General features: G+C 40.9%; 1 protein-coding gene across 5 annotated transcripts in view; it reads left to right on the plus strand.

Moving 5' to 3' along the window:
* The window catches only part of rnf220a (ring finger protein 220a), a 124599-nt gene extending 111576 nt beyond the window's left edge, over window positions 1-13023 (plus strand). For 3 of the 5 annotated variants that reach the window (XM_033982307.2, XM_033982306.2, XM_055228340.1), the window contains 6 exons: window positions 3014-3206; window positions 3283-3338; window positions 3412-3523; window positions 7551-7662; window positions 9586-9660; window positions 11707-13023. In XM_033982307.2, the coding sequence (XP_033838198.1) occupies window positions 3014-3206; window positions 3283-3338; window positions 3412-3523; window positions 7551-7662; window positions 9586-9660; window positions 11707-11778 (620 nt within the window). In that variant the 3' untranslated portion in view covers window positions 11779-13023. Of the gene's footprint in view, window positions 1-3013; window positions 3207-3282; window positions 3339-3411; window positions 3524-7550; window positions 7663-9048; window positions 9247-9585; window positions 9661-11706 lie in introns of all 5 variants that reach the window. The other 2 variants (XM_033982305.2, XM_033982304.2) reach the window with 1 other exon arrangement.
* The last annotated feature ends 1804 nt before the right edge of the window (window positions 13024-14827 follow it).

Genomic DNA, 14827 nt, shown 5'->3' on the forward strand with positions numbered 1-14827 from the left:
TCTGTCTGAGGACACTTCCCTGTGTCTCGCAGCAGCTTAGCCTGCTTCAAAGAACATAATAACACAGACACAGACTGCTTTATCTCTCAAGCAGACTGTCTGTCTCTACGTCTGCTCTGTCAAGTGAAACTAGACTTTAAGCCCAACTTCTTGTCTTCTTTGACTAAAAGAAGAATATTAACATGAGATTTATTTTTCACTTGCGTAGATCTTTTCGTGCACACTTTTTCAACTTCATTAATAAAGTTGTAGGAAATCAAACTATACAAAAATGCAAGAATTAAATCTTCAGTTGGGTTGTCAAAAGCCATAAGCCGACTGGTGAGCAAATCTATAGACTTGATATCCAGCTGTCCTTGGAGACAGAGCAGTTGAAGATGAGGATTACTGCAGGTGAAGGCGTCCCAGGGGGATTTCAGTCTAGCAGAAATCTCTCTCTTTGTAAACACACTTCAAACATGGCTGTCTCATGCCTTTGTGTCTATGTCCCACTCCTCATCTCGCGTTCTCCATCTGACCTGTAAATGGCACAAAGATAGTGCAGCGACCTTTGACCTTTTCCTCTTCTTTTTTAAGCGAACCTGATAATTACTATGGTAACAGGAAGTCACCAAGGTCACTCAATTGGTTGATCTGAGCTGTCAGTTGCGCTTGTAAGTTTAGAGTTGCCTTCTGCCTCTGATCTGAACTTGCCGCTTTGCCATTGAGCATGTTAACAGTATGCAGATGAGGTGCATTCAAGCGCCATGGCTTTTGCACAAGTCAGGAAATGTTTGATAAATACTGAGCCAAAATGTCATTGTGTAAATGTGTGTAGGTGTCTGTATTGATCCCTAGGCCCTGCTGTTTATCATAACACTTTGTGTAGGGAAAGCTCATAAGATATAGGCAAATTATAAACGCAAATAATCAAAAATGGAGGTAGAATGGATTAAAAAAGATAAATACCAAAATAATGTTGTAATAATTTTAAAGACTGCGCATAATGGTAGCAAAGAGGTAGGGTAGAGGAGGGAGCTGCATAATGTGAGTGAAAGGCACTTGGAGTGGCTCTGACCTTTTCCTGGCCAGATTAGATTGGCCTGCCAAGACTGCTTAGAGGGACAGATAGAGGCACCACAGCAACACACACAAGCTCATAGCAATCGGTGTACACGCATACAGAACTGAACATGTAGATACTGTAATTCAACCATCACACATAATAACACATAGTACTAATAATAGTTAACCATAATTAATGTTTCTGGTGAATGGTCCACATATCACATTACATATATTTATCTCCATGGAGGCATGCAGGTAACACACTAGAAAAAATTACTGGTAAGATCTGTGTATAGGAGAATACATCCTTTATTTTTGAGGAATAAAAGCACATCTAACTAAATAAATGCAAAAAAATGATGCCACACATTACAGGCAACATCTCCATAGTGGCGTATCCCTCGCCAGAAAATTTACATTGTGTACCTTTTTAAAAAATAAGTGAAAAGTTAGTGAAGCTGCACTGATGTAGTGTAAAATTCAACAATTCACTAAAAGCTAAATTCCCCTTAACAGATTGAAGTATGCAAGTTTCTATATTTGCTGTGAAAAGCATATAAAACGATCACTAAAAACATGGGCCTGTTGTATAAGAGCTTTGCATAGGTGCTGTGTTTTATCACATACTCTCTCCTAGTGTGAAAGAAAGTGAAATGAAATACAGAGTCAGAAGCTGGACTAGAGACAGGTGTTTGAAATCTCACAAAGAGAAACTGTCCTATCTGATGTGTTAAAAATCTGGAATGGAAAAGTTGATTTTGGTTGTCCTGTCCAGTCCAGATCAAACCACTCAAAGTGCAAAGACAAATTACACAATCATTTTTGCAGACTTGTACTTACTTAAATTGAACAGATAAAATTAACATTTAAATTAAAAATTAACATATTAATTTTCTTCACATTATCATAATTATTTATATGTCTAGACAACTGGGTCAAGCCATCTCCAAAATGTATCCTCCACACTAATGTTAACACATACACTTCTGTGCGTATCAATATTTTTTTAATTTAATAAAAACTTTCTTGCCTATTCGATCTGAAATGTAGTACATTTCAGTGTAGACACTATAGTAAACCTACTATTGAGGGAAGTTGAAGTTTAAGACACACACTTGGACAGGGGGTTGAAGCAGATAGCTGTCAACGCTGCCCGGCTCTTCCGTGGTCCCACTCCCACTCTTCTCTAGTCCAGTGGAGAGCCGTAGCAATTGGGGTAGGTGTAAATAAGACTGCTGTCAGGCCCTGTCACCAGCCGACACGCACTCATTCACCTTTAAGTGTCACACGCATGCACACTGGTCTGGAGCAGTTGGAAAGATGTGGTTTAAGTGACAAGAAGACAGACACGCACCTTTAAGGAGTGGGAGACACGGCCCTAAGTGACACAGGGACAGGCGGCTTCAAACAAACTCCGAGGAGACGGCTGTAAGTGACGGGGCGCACAGCCGGATAAGTGGAGCTGAAGGGAGAAGTCAGGCCGCGCTACCGGGTTTGTCTGTGCGTTCATCACTGGGTTTATAGAAATGCCAATCAAACGCATGCACATATAGATATATTGTGTGTGAGGGGCAAGGGGAGATTGACGGGTAAAACGTTGGGCTTAATCAGAAGTCTAAATTCTGTCTCGGCTTGTGTGAGAGATTGTCAGCCATTATTGGGAGAACTAAATTGTGAGAAAGTTGAAGTCTTGAATAGTAACTCTGGAGCTGTTTGCCAGACTATCTATCAAACCTATTCGCATTGCTTTAAGAGCATGGTTTGATTTTTTCAATGTTAACACTAATAATACGACAACTTAAGATAGTCAAGCACACTAAAATAGCAATGATTTCCTCAAATATAATCCTCACATTATGCTTTCCCATTAATTCCTCGGTCTTTATATTTACTTTGACTTATACAATGACAATTTCACTTCTCTATTACTGTTTGAAACTAACAATATGATGACTTCTGTCTACAGGAACAGGTTTTGCCACTTGCAGTATCAAGGAGAGTGGTGCGGACAGTGACGCAGACCTGGACGTAGATGGAGATGACACTTTGGAATATGGCAAGGCTCAGTACACTGAAGCTGACATCATTCCCTGTTCCGGGGCAGGGGAGGACCAGGGAGAGGCCCGGGAACGAGAGGCACTACGCGGAGCAGTACTCAAGTATGAGACCTCACTGGTTCAATGAGGAAAATGTATTATAAGATGATATTGTAAGACTTATGTTTTTTCTTTGTAGCGGTGGGGTACCTTCTAATAGAATAACTCCAGAGTTTTCAAAATGGGCTAGTGACGGTAAGGTTTCATACAGTTTATTATGGCATAGCTTTGATAACTCCTACTAATACTTGAGTTGTCTTGTGTGTAGAAATGCCTTCAACGAGCAATGGGGAAAGCAGCAAGACTGACGCCAATACTCCGTCTTCGTCCTCCTCTGCTTCAAATGTTCCGCGAACTTGTAAAAACAGCGAAATTGAAAAGTAGGTTTCTCATACATGTCTACAAAAACAACACAACTGCATAGCAGTCTAGAAGTGTGTAGTTTGTGTATTTTTGCATTTACCATCACATCTAATCAAACTGTGGATATCTTTGATGTTTAAGATCATAAAGAACAAAGTCAATGTTATATTTCCATATGCGTGGCACCAGAAAGTTGTCAGATTCAAGTCCTTCACCTGTTTGACACACCCCTTTACACCTTGTCCTATCCATTAGTCCTCCGTCTGTGTCAAAGGCCTGCACTCTGGAATTTCCTCATTTCCATCTCCTCATCCATATTCCACCTGGAGTAAACAATCTAACACGGGGAGACTCGGCCCGCTGCATAGGTAATAGAGGTCAGCTCATTGCAACAGAGTAGTCCTAGCAGCCGACACAGAGAAGAGAAAGGGGGATTTGGTTGATTGGTTGCTTCTGCATGTCTGGCATATTCCCGTCCTTTTGCCCCATACAAGCACAGCCTGACTCTGCCAGGGTCACACGCCTCTCCTCTCATCTCTTTATTTCTTTAAGTGTTTTTCTTTGTTCTCTTTGTTCTTTTAAAGTGCTATTTTCATTTCCTTTTTTCATTTAAACCCTGTTGTCTTCAGCCTGAATAAATGGCTCCATTGCACTAAAGTCAGTTATTTTTATTAGTTAGAATATTATATGTTTTAAGATATAATAAGCAGCCCAGCCCCAATCCTGGTTAACTTTCAAGATGAGATGAGATTGGACATTGACAATGTGGTATGGCCACAAAGAAATTAAATCAGTACATGGATAATCTAAAAGAAAGGAATTATTTTTGTTATTTTAAAAAATATGAATGCATTTCAATAAAATACCTTTAGTACGTAAAAGTAAAGTTGAGGTTTTAGTTGTCTTGAGCAAAACATGTCTTAATTTAGACATCCATTTAAAGATGCCCACCTCAATGGAGAATGATTGCACTGGAACAAGCCATCAGCTGGCTGGCTAGAACAAACCCCTGCCCTGCTCTTCTCCGCTCACTATAAACGCATGCATTTGTAGAGCTTGTGTGCCCCTCTGTCCCCAAATGAAAATGAGATTTGTCTCCTTTGGTTACATTGATACATTGTGCGTGTGTGTGGCTCTGCACATGGCAGCGTTAGTGAAATCTCTGCCTCTGATCCCAGATGGGTAATGATCTGGTCGCCTCCCGGGGCATCCTCGTTCCCCTGCTCATTCCCCTGCAAGATAAATGAGCTCATACACACACGCACACACAAATACATGTACAACAAGCGCTCTTTCCCTCCAAGATAAATGGCCCTCCAATGCCGCCAATGCGATTGCTGCCAAATTTGGTGCGCCAGCTGGAACAATGCAAAGAGATTTCCATGTGGTTTTTGCAAATAATTGAATCTGTCCTCAATTTGGAAGTGATGAAGCTAGATTTGAACCCAGCCACACATAGCACACACACCGAGGCTAACGCTCTGGCTGGTCCCTGCTTCACTGTTGTGTTGCAAATGCCTCTTATCCTCTTTCTTCTTGAAACTCTTCAAATCCTCCTCCTGGATTTTTTCAGCCACTTTCTGAACTGCCCCATCCCCCCTGTTTTCTGGGACCAGCTCAGAGCGGTGGGATGCACGAAATCAATAGTGACTTAAATGTTTTATCATGGGGTGTCAGTGTAGTTAAGGCGTCAGTTAACCGGGTGCACCACACCATCATTCCTTAAAGGATTTACTGCCTTTTTCTGCCCCCTACATTTGAGATTCACCTTCTTCAAAGATAGATATTTTAGCACCAAATTATAGAAAAAGATATTTTGTAATGAGTGTCTGATTTTCTTTAAAAATTAAGTGCAGAGCAACAGAAATGTAGGAAGACAGTAGATTAAGACACATGGCTGATAAAGACAAATGGTAGGGGTCTTCTGCCCATGTACACACAGGCCTGTGCTAATGAAATGAGAAATGGCCCCACACACAGCGCTAAATACAAGAATCCAGAGCCATCTATCTGTCTCCAGCTCCTGGGTGGCTGTGGTCATGGGAAATGCAAGTTTCACTATATATACATTTGTTGTTTTTACGTTTTCCACACAAACACTGATTAAAAATAAGCTAAGATAAGTTGGAAATGGTATAGGTTAGTGACTTTGCAGTAATGTGATAAACCTTTCTAGTGTGTCTGACTTAAAAGGATGAAATTAATTCCTAAATGGTAAATAAAATAACATGTATTCCCCTTATATTCATGGGGATAAGACTGAAGATCTGTTTTCACAGAGATGGGTGCTGAGGGAAAAGGCGGACATGCAACTTCACAAATCACATAGAGCAGTCATCATTTATTTACATTTTTCCCGCTTTTCGTAATGTTTTCTAATATTTACCAGACTATAGGGACTTCCTTCAGTGAAACTTATTGCTTCTGTAAGTCGGAACAAGAAGTGTACTCCTCTGTCCTAAATTTAAAGTTTCAGCACTGCACAGTTTTAAGTGCTGTAACTTTGCTTCCCAGAGGGATATTAATGCTGTTTTTTGGCTGCTGGTTTAGAGTTGTTAAAAGAGGAGCAAAGTAAATTGTGTTTCTGTCTTGAACTCAAGGTTTTTCCTATAGCATTTATCTCGTTTCACACACTCCATCCCAATTTATCACATTTAATTTTTATATATTTTTACACTGTGTTAGCGTTCCATATTTGAAATGTGAATCCAGAAAATTCAATTTGAATGAAAAATCTTTCATCTTATTTTGCCAGAGTGTTGGTAAGAAGGAAGAAGGTGCCATTGGAGTGGTGCACAGGTTTTATTGTTCTTGTTAAAAATGGGACAGCCCAGTTTGAGGGACAGATCTGTCTTGTCCTGTCCAGACTAGAGCACAGTGCTTTATAAGCTAGCAGGCTAATCAAGCCTAAATGGCTTTTTACAAGCTCAGTGCTAATAAGACGTTTATTGGGCATGGACTGGAGGTTGGAGTCCCAACTAGCCTTTATAGACAAAAAGGCACTGATGAAACTGACTTTTCTCATGGAATCCTTGTATTCTCTGTCTAATGCAGTGTGTTCTAAAGGCTCCTAGTGTTGAAAATAGCCAATTAATAATTACCTCACTGATGATAAATCATTACAATTTTACACACAAACATCTTGATATTAGATATTACCATATTCTAGAACAGGAGTGTCCAAACTATGGCCCGGGGGCCAAATGCGGCCCTCAGGCTTCCTGCTGACCTGGCCCAATTGCTCATAAACAGTACTATTAACAGCAAATTAAACTATTTCTACCACTATATCCTCAAACATCACATTGCATTGTGATACAGACCTAAAATGAATGTGTTTCAAGCCTTATTAATATATAGCGGCTCTGTCAAAGCTATGTATAAAGCACCGCACTGCATTGATCACCGGTCTGTGGCCCTCCTCTTCAAACATGTTTTGAGATGTGGCCCTTGAGAAAAAAAAGTTTGGGCACTTCTATTTTAGAACAAAACCCTTTTCTACTTGAGTAAAAGCTATTTCCTCAGTCACTGGTGCGGCCCTCCCCTCTCTCCACTTATGGATCAATATCATAGATCACAGAGCTATCCGGCTGCAAAATGACCAGATCACCATAAACACACCACACAGACTCAGCTCAGAGAGCCAGTGGCTGTCTCTCTGTGAGCACAAATGATGAGCAGTAGCAGCAGTCCTGTGGTCTGTCTATAGACTTTATTGATTCACTTATGGCCGCTTCATATGCTGGTGCACAGTGTTAAATGGACATTTTCTCTTATTATGCTTCACATTAATCAACGACTGCTTAGAGATACAACCAGGACGGTGCAATAATAGAAGAGAACAGATGAACTTGATAGGCTAAGAGCAAGGCTTAAAAATCTGACAGTGATTACTAGATCAACACATCGAATTTTACAACAGAAAATACATACTGCAAAGGTTTGCAGTCACTTCTTCTTTCTATTTAAAGTTATTATGTTAAGTTATTGATAATTGGCTTGAAATATACCAGCATTGACTATTCTTTCTGTCATGTTGTGCAGGGTAACGGAGGAGGAGTCCACAGCAACCACGATGGAGGCTCTGAAGGCCCGGATCAGAGAGCTGGAAAAGCAGATCCTCAGAGGGGATAGATACAAGTGCTTGATCTGCATGGTGAGCAAACAAAGACTAAATGTCTATGATTATGTCACCATTGTACCATGTTTTATCAAGAGAATGTGCATGTGTATAGAACCTTTGAATCATTGTCAATATTTTCCATGTAAAAAAAATCTTAGAATACTCTTGATAAAATATACTTTGTGTATTTCCTGTCTGCATGTTGCTCATGTCATCTTTGATTTGAGTGTGAGTGAATTGGGAGTTGAGTTGATGGTTCTCATGATGTAATGTTTTTTGCATGGCTTTGCAAAATGACTTGCTTTGCACTCAGACTTCCCTCTTGGCTCTTGTACACAAACCCCTTCCATTCAAATGCTGTATTTGTGAAAGTATGCACAAACCCAACCTTACTCGCCCATTCGAAATATCACATGACAATCCGGCACACGTGAAGGTTAAACCAAAGCCCAGTGCTTGCTAGGTGATTCTCTGCTTGTATTGATGATTGATTGGGCACACAAATCAATAACTTGAGCCACATGTTTAACCTTGACAACAGCAGGCAGCGTGAGGGACATGGTCAATATTCATGCACTTCGGATGCTTACAATTCAGCCCCCCAGCCCCAGCACCCCTCTACCTCATCTGTGTTTGTGTGGTCTTTTTTATGTCACACGCCTGTCCTGTCACACTTGAAGCCTATAGACAGTGCAGCGTCGGCATCTTGGACTTGTGTGTGCGCATCAGTTAAATGGGTAATTACCGACGGCTGCACTTCCTAAAGGTCGGCAGGCGCCCGAGGTGACACTGAGGGCAAGGCACCGCGATCGATCACTCACTGCCCCGTGCTCACTGGGCTCCTTGCGCCTCATCTGTCTCTGTCCCTCTCACAAGCACCAAATCAGTGTCCACCAACCTGTCAGCACGGCCCCTCCAAAAGCCATTAGTGTTGTCCCAGAACGAGGGTTTTAGTTAACGAGGGAAGTAAATTTAAAATAATCTTTCTGAACAGTCTAACCGTAAAGTTAGACGAGATTATTTTATATGTTCCAAGTTACTTCAGGCTTGTCATGCTTTTTCCCGGGGCCTTGTTTTAGTAGCTTGTGTTTCTCTGGTCATCTGAAGAGAGAGAAGTGCTGATTTTACAGTGGATAATGGTGGAAGATATTACTACTTCTGAAGTTTTTTTTTTTTTGTTTTGTTTTTTTTTACTACTTACCTCACCCAAATTGTACATAAAGTAAAGTCAGTTCAATCATTTCATGTGTTGTTTCATTTCCTGTTGGCTGTGTTGTCTAGAGGCTTTGTTTGTCTGCGTGTTTCTGTTTTACACGTCTTGTGCTGCTCAGTGCTGAATGTAAAATGACTTGAGCGAGCCGTTATGATTAGATGCCACCTTTAGTCCGCTCTCCTCTCCCACCCTCACCCCTCCTGCAGCAGAGGAAGCCTGCTGTCCAGTCAGGTGTGGAGATCAAGAGCGTAGGGGCGTGGCCAGGCCCCCGGCCACTGACCAATGAGGTTGGAGAGAGGCCGCCTAAGTCCCTTCCCCTCGGCCTGTACTGCCTGTACAGAGGCCTTGTGATTGGTGGCTACAGCAGCGGCATAAAGAGGCTCCTCCCACAGCCTTTAAGGAGGGTAAGGCACTCCTCCCTCCTCCACCCTTCTCCCCCTCACCTCATGCCTGCTTCTTTTCTGAGAGGAAAAGAAAAGTGTACCCATCCGTATGGGTCCAGTCATCGCTCTCCTCCTCCCCTCTCTGTCTCCCACCTGCCTGCTGCCTGCCAGATGTCTGCTTGTGCGTGCCTCACAGGTTGCTTGTTCGATGCGGCTGTACACCGTGGTTCTGGCTGTGTGGTCAGTGCGTGGCTTGGTTCTTGTGGTTAATCGGGCTGTGCTGTGCCGCCGGCTTATTTGTTTTCGCATGTGTCATAATAAATAAAGATTTACAATAACTGTTCACTGTTGTATTTTCAGGACTCCTACACGATGCCGCTCACCTCCATCCAGTGCTGGCATGTCCACTGTGAAGAGTGTTGGCTCAGGACTCTGGTGCGCATCAACCTACTACACACATACTACTCACATACAAATACACACCAGCACACATCCACAGTACTCTGCTGCAGGGGCTCTTGGTCACCACGTGCAGTTATTGCAATCTCATTTCATGTCCATGAGCAGTTGTGCCCACTGGGACAAACTAAAATGGAATATTCCTCAGATGACCTGTTCTCCTCTCACACACACAGCCTAATGCACACATTTCCTCTTCTCAATAGGCTCGGTTGAAATAGCACCCAAAAGGCTTGTTAAAACGCTGGATTAAAGTGGCCAGTGTAGCCTCCAATGAGCACTGCGCGCCCCAGGGTTCATACACACATGTACAGTGGTATTGTTGGTTATTAGTTAGCCTAATATATTCAGTAGTGTGTAATTAGCTGGTGCTAAAGCAGTTAATGGAGCACTGAAGAAATAGTGCTGCGTTGCTGCTGGGAGGATAAACGGTAGCCTAATTACAGTAGCTTTGACTGTGGGTGTTTTTCCTTTATTGTTGGTCACCTTATTTTGTTACGTCTTATTTCCACTGTTGCAAGTTTTTTTTGTTGCCACAAAGTTAAACAAACACAACAAAATCCCTATTACCTTGCTATTAGCTCAGCGTGAATATATTATTAGAACAGTTTGAGTGTGCTGTGTACCTGCATATTTCACTTACAGGTTTAATGTATGGTGCATTAAACTCATAGCCCGGAGACGGCTATTAAAACAGTGGGCCAGGCTGATCAAAGTAAATGCCAGGCAATCTAGTTAACATGAGCCCTGCCCCTCGCCTCTTTAACAAGCGTTGCATCTGGAGCACAGCGTGACGGGCACACACCCACACGCGCTCAGCACCCGTGCTCAGCAACTGCGCTAAACAACAGTAGAAAGATGTGTGGGTAAACAAATGTACAAGACTTGATCTCAACTTTTAGGGGAAATGAAAGGGCCTGTTAATAAGAATATAGTAATGGGCTTCTGTTTGTGCATGTGTAAATAGTTTCTGGTTATGCAATGCACATTTGTACACAATCAGTCATTGCTATCCCTCTTTCATTTTATATCTTCACACACTTAAAGTTCTTTTTTTAACAAACTGGTACAACACATGGCAGAATGATTCTGCTAACTGATTTAGTGGGTTTACTAGAAAATTTACCTTTAAATATTTGAAGTCAAGACGTACTCAGATGATGTTCTGATCTCTGAAGTGACCTAAATTTTCCTCCTTGGTGCTAAATATCACACTCTGTAGCTCTACATACAACGAAAGTGGATTTACGGACATTCTACTCATGTTGCAGTTAACTGGAGAAATTCTACAAATTCCACTCAGCTATGTCATGTGATTGTCAGGTTTCTATAGGGAATTAAAGGTCCTGTATTGCACAAAACTGACTCTTGTGAGCTTTAAGCCATGTTACAATGTTGTTACCTCATGGAAAATATACTCAGAGTTGTGTTTTGTTTCATTTACACGTTTGAGTAACCATTTATTATTAGTCTGTCTACATCTCCAGAACTCAAAATGCTCTGTTCCACCGGAGATCAGAAAATAGCATAATATATGCCCTTAAAACTACTGTGCAGAAACAATATTACATAAACAAAACTTTAAAAAATGCTGTCCTCTAACAAGATACTGGTCCCATATCACAATTTTAGGGAAATGGGGAAAATAATTTAACCTTCTAACTATTTATAGCTTTGTCCATTGTTAGCTTATCATCTTCTGAAGACTGAATGGATAGCTTGCCTAATCCGTAATTTTGCAACTGAATAACCACCCAACATCACAGGAAATGGTTAGAGTCCTAGGTGGAGGTATTAATGCGTGTTTCCAGGAATATACTCCCAACCCTGGATGTGGTTAGGGCAGCATCAGAGACCACCCAGATCAGACAAAATTAGCCTTTTGTTACTTATTATCGCCTGATGGTTAACTGCAGATGGGCCACGATCAAAGCGCTAAAAAGGATGAGCCAGATTACTGATAGGAGTAAAATAATGAGATCTTCAATGATTTAATACTCAAACCATCTTGTTTCTTTGCAGGGTAATAAGAAGCTTTGTCCGCAGTGCAACACCATCACCTCACCTGGAGATCTAAGGCGTGTCTATTTGTAAAAAGCACACCCCGCCTCCTGCCCCTCCCTCCTTCTTCACTTTCCACCCACCATCTTGGATATCATCGCCACTTCCTGATGCTCTTCATTTGTTTGTCTTTTCTCACGGCCTGCACTGGTATCGAAAGCCCCCACCCCACCCCCCAAGACAAGAGCGCAGAGACTAGTAGACATTAATATGGAAGCTCTTTCAGCAGGTGGTTAAATAGTGAAAAACTCAAGAAAAAGACTTGCAATGCCACCAGGCTGTGTCCATCCAGAGAGGGTTGGATTTTGTGCATTTTTATAAGTGATACCACACCAGGACCTAAAGACTATCAACATTTGACTGGTGCTGGAATGCCTTTCTGTTTAACAAATAAGAACTGAAATTTAAAAAATGCTACTCAATCTAAAGTGAACTGAGAAAAACGTCACCTCAAAAAGGAGTTTTGATGTTCATCTTCTATCTCCCCTTGTACCTCCTTCAAATCTTTTCTTTCCCTCTCATTTTGTGGTGTTCTAGTGAAGTAAAAACCAAAATGTCGCCCCTCTGAAATGCAAGCACATGTATTATAGTTCTATGTATGTTTACAATGTTGGGTGTAAATGACATAGAGTTCAAGCATACACACTTGTTAATAAAGAAAGTACCACAAGTTACTGTACCATCATCAGACTTATAATCTTTAGGCCCTGTTTTTACCTGTAGGTGAATGGGTTTGGGAATAATATTTGGGAAAAAATGGCTAGAATAAAGCCTTCTGTATTTTTTAAAAAGATTATTTGTCAAGTTTTATTTCAATGTACAGAAATTTAAAAGATTTCAGTAATCGATGGGAAACGCGGTGTACTTTTTCTGCCTCTTGGTCAGATGATGTCAGAAGATTTGTAACAATAACTGTCGCCCAAAATAAGAAAATAATGGACCTGCTTTGTTATGTCATGCCACTATTTCTTGCTTATTTGGAAGAATGCACTCTAAACCATAGTCTACACTCTTTTGCTTTGCCCTTAAATGTCTCCCAAGGATTTTCCATAATTCTTCTAATACCGCATTGCTGCAAAAATCTCAAATGTTCAATCTGGAAAGGCAGCTTCTTTCTAGCTATAAAATGGATGTAATGGCAACCCCCCCAGAAGTCTACAGTGGCAGCAGCAGCCCAGGTGGTGGTGTGCTTGTGTTTGTAAATTGTATTCTGTGATGTCTGTATTGTTGTAAAAAATGCTGAAAAAAGACAAAAATAAAACTTCTCAAATACCGTGAGTGGTCTCTTTACAGTATACATGAATCTACACTGCAAAAAAAGGGGAAAAAATATATAATTTTATTTGTATTCCTGATTATTGGAGTGGTACAAGTCAAGCAGGTATTTGGGTTCATCTTTCTAGTGCATACATTCACAAACATGCTTCAAGTTGAACCTTGACCCTCGACCCCAACATGACAAATCACACTGTCAGTTGCTTTGTAAATGTCTGAAAATAATTTGACATCTATTAACATTACAGGATTATACCTTTGCTTTTGCACTTTGTTACACTAGTTACGCTATAAAACAGCCGTCTCCTCACATAATCATTACAAAGGTGGCTGAATTAAAATTTTAAATAAAAATATTGGTCTTTCTGTTATATAATATTTTTAGCTTTTATTTAATGGTTTCAGTCTCCAAATAATCTTTTCCACTCCCGCTATCACATTCAGCACTGGGTGGCGCTAGTGCGTTAATGACGGCAGGTCACGGCGCCAAAAAGGTCAAAGGTTATGGCTGGATTGATCCTACCAATGCTGTAAGACAAATTACTTGAATTCTAATGATTGAATATGCGTAATTCTGTTGTAGTTTAACCATTTAATGATTACTGTTGGTTGTCATACATTTTAGTGACTGGTGAGCTGCAGGTGAACGTGTTTATAAAATGTCTGCAGTCGATATTTTTGAAAAGATGAAGTAACTGCTCATTCAAACTGTTTTAAAGAGCCGTCTTTTTTGTCTTTTCAGATGGGAGTCCGCCACCTGCTTCCATAGAGATTTTATTTTATTGTCTGCAATGTTTCGCAGTATGGAATTAAAAATCTTTTTCTTGTTTTATTGCTCAAAATTACCTTGAAACACATGCAACCGTGGAGCATTCTGGGCCGTGCATGTAGGCAAGCAGGTGTCAGACCATCAGTGTCAGGGAAGTTGCTTTGTTGTTTGGGCAGTTACTTGTTAAAAATGTCATATTACATTATTTTGGAGATACTTTTTGCAGTATTGTATTTGAGTGAAATATGGCATTTAAATAGACTAGAGGTAAAAACCAAATGAGGTTAATATAAAGGAGAAACCTATTTCTAGAGTGGTTGGTCAGGGTTTCAGGGTGTTCATGTAGAAGACTGTTCCGGAGGACAACAGTGACATCTAGTGGTGGGTGCTCGCGTTCATTAAACTCTTAATAAAACTCCATATAATCCAAGCGTCATGCAGCCATCAGCAGTTCACCAGATGTGTCAGCATGCTCCCGGGTGCGTACTTCTCTGTGTGTTCCCTGTATACTCCTGTTAAACTGTGTTATAGAAACCAGCGCTGCCAAACATCAGAGCTCATTTAGCTACTGCCTGTTACATTAATTAGCTGGAATTACAGCAGTACAATCTCTCCTACCACTGTTCTCCGCTCAGATGTGTGTCCAAGCATTAAATAAAAGCAGTAACACAGAGGCGAACGCTTGTTAGACTGTGCCCTGCCCAGTAAGCGCTCCTGTAAGTGCTGTCAGATGTCAATAAAGCAGAGGTAGACCCAGCAGGGGATCTGCACTTGGTCTGAATGGAGTCTGAATGGAGAAATCAGAGAAGTAATTTGCTAGTTATAAGTGTACTGTTACTGTATAATAATGCTGTACCTCTACTAGCCCCTTACCTGAGCACAAATCCTGTTCCTAATTTAGAAAAGGAGAACACATTTTATTTGATGCTGCTATTATTAATAGACTAAATCACACATAAATTATTACTAAACCAAGTCCAAAATGTGAATTTGTTCTGAAAAAAGTAGATTATGTACCCTATCTGGTTATCACAAATC

Source organism: Periophthalmus magnuspinnatus, chromosome 17, assembly GCF_009829125.3.
Source record: "Periophthalmus magnuspinnatus isolate fPerMag1 chromosome 17, fPerMag1.2.pri, whole genome shotgun sequence".
Classification (NCBI taxonomy): domain Eukaryota; kingdom Metazoa; phylum Chordata; class Actinopteri; order Gobiiformes; family Gobiidae; genus Periophthalmus; species Periophthalmus magnuspinnatus.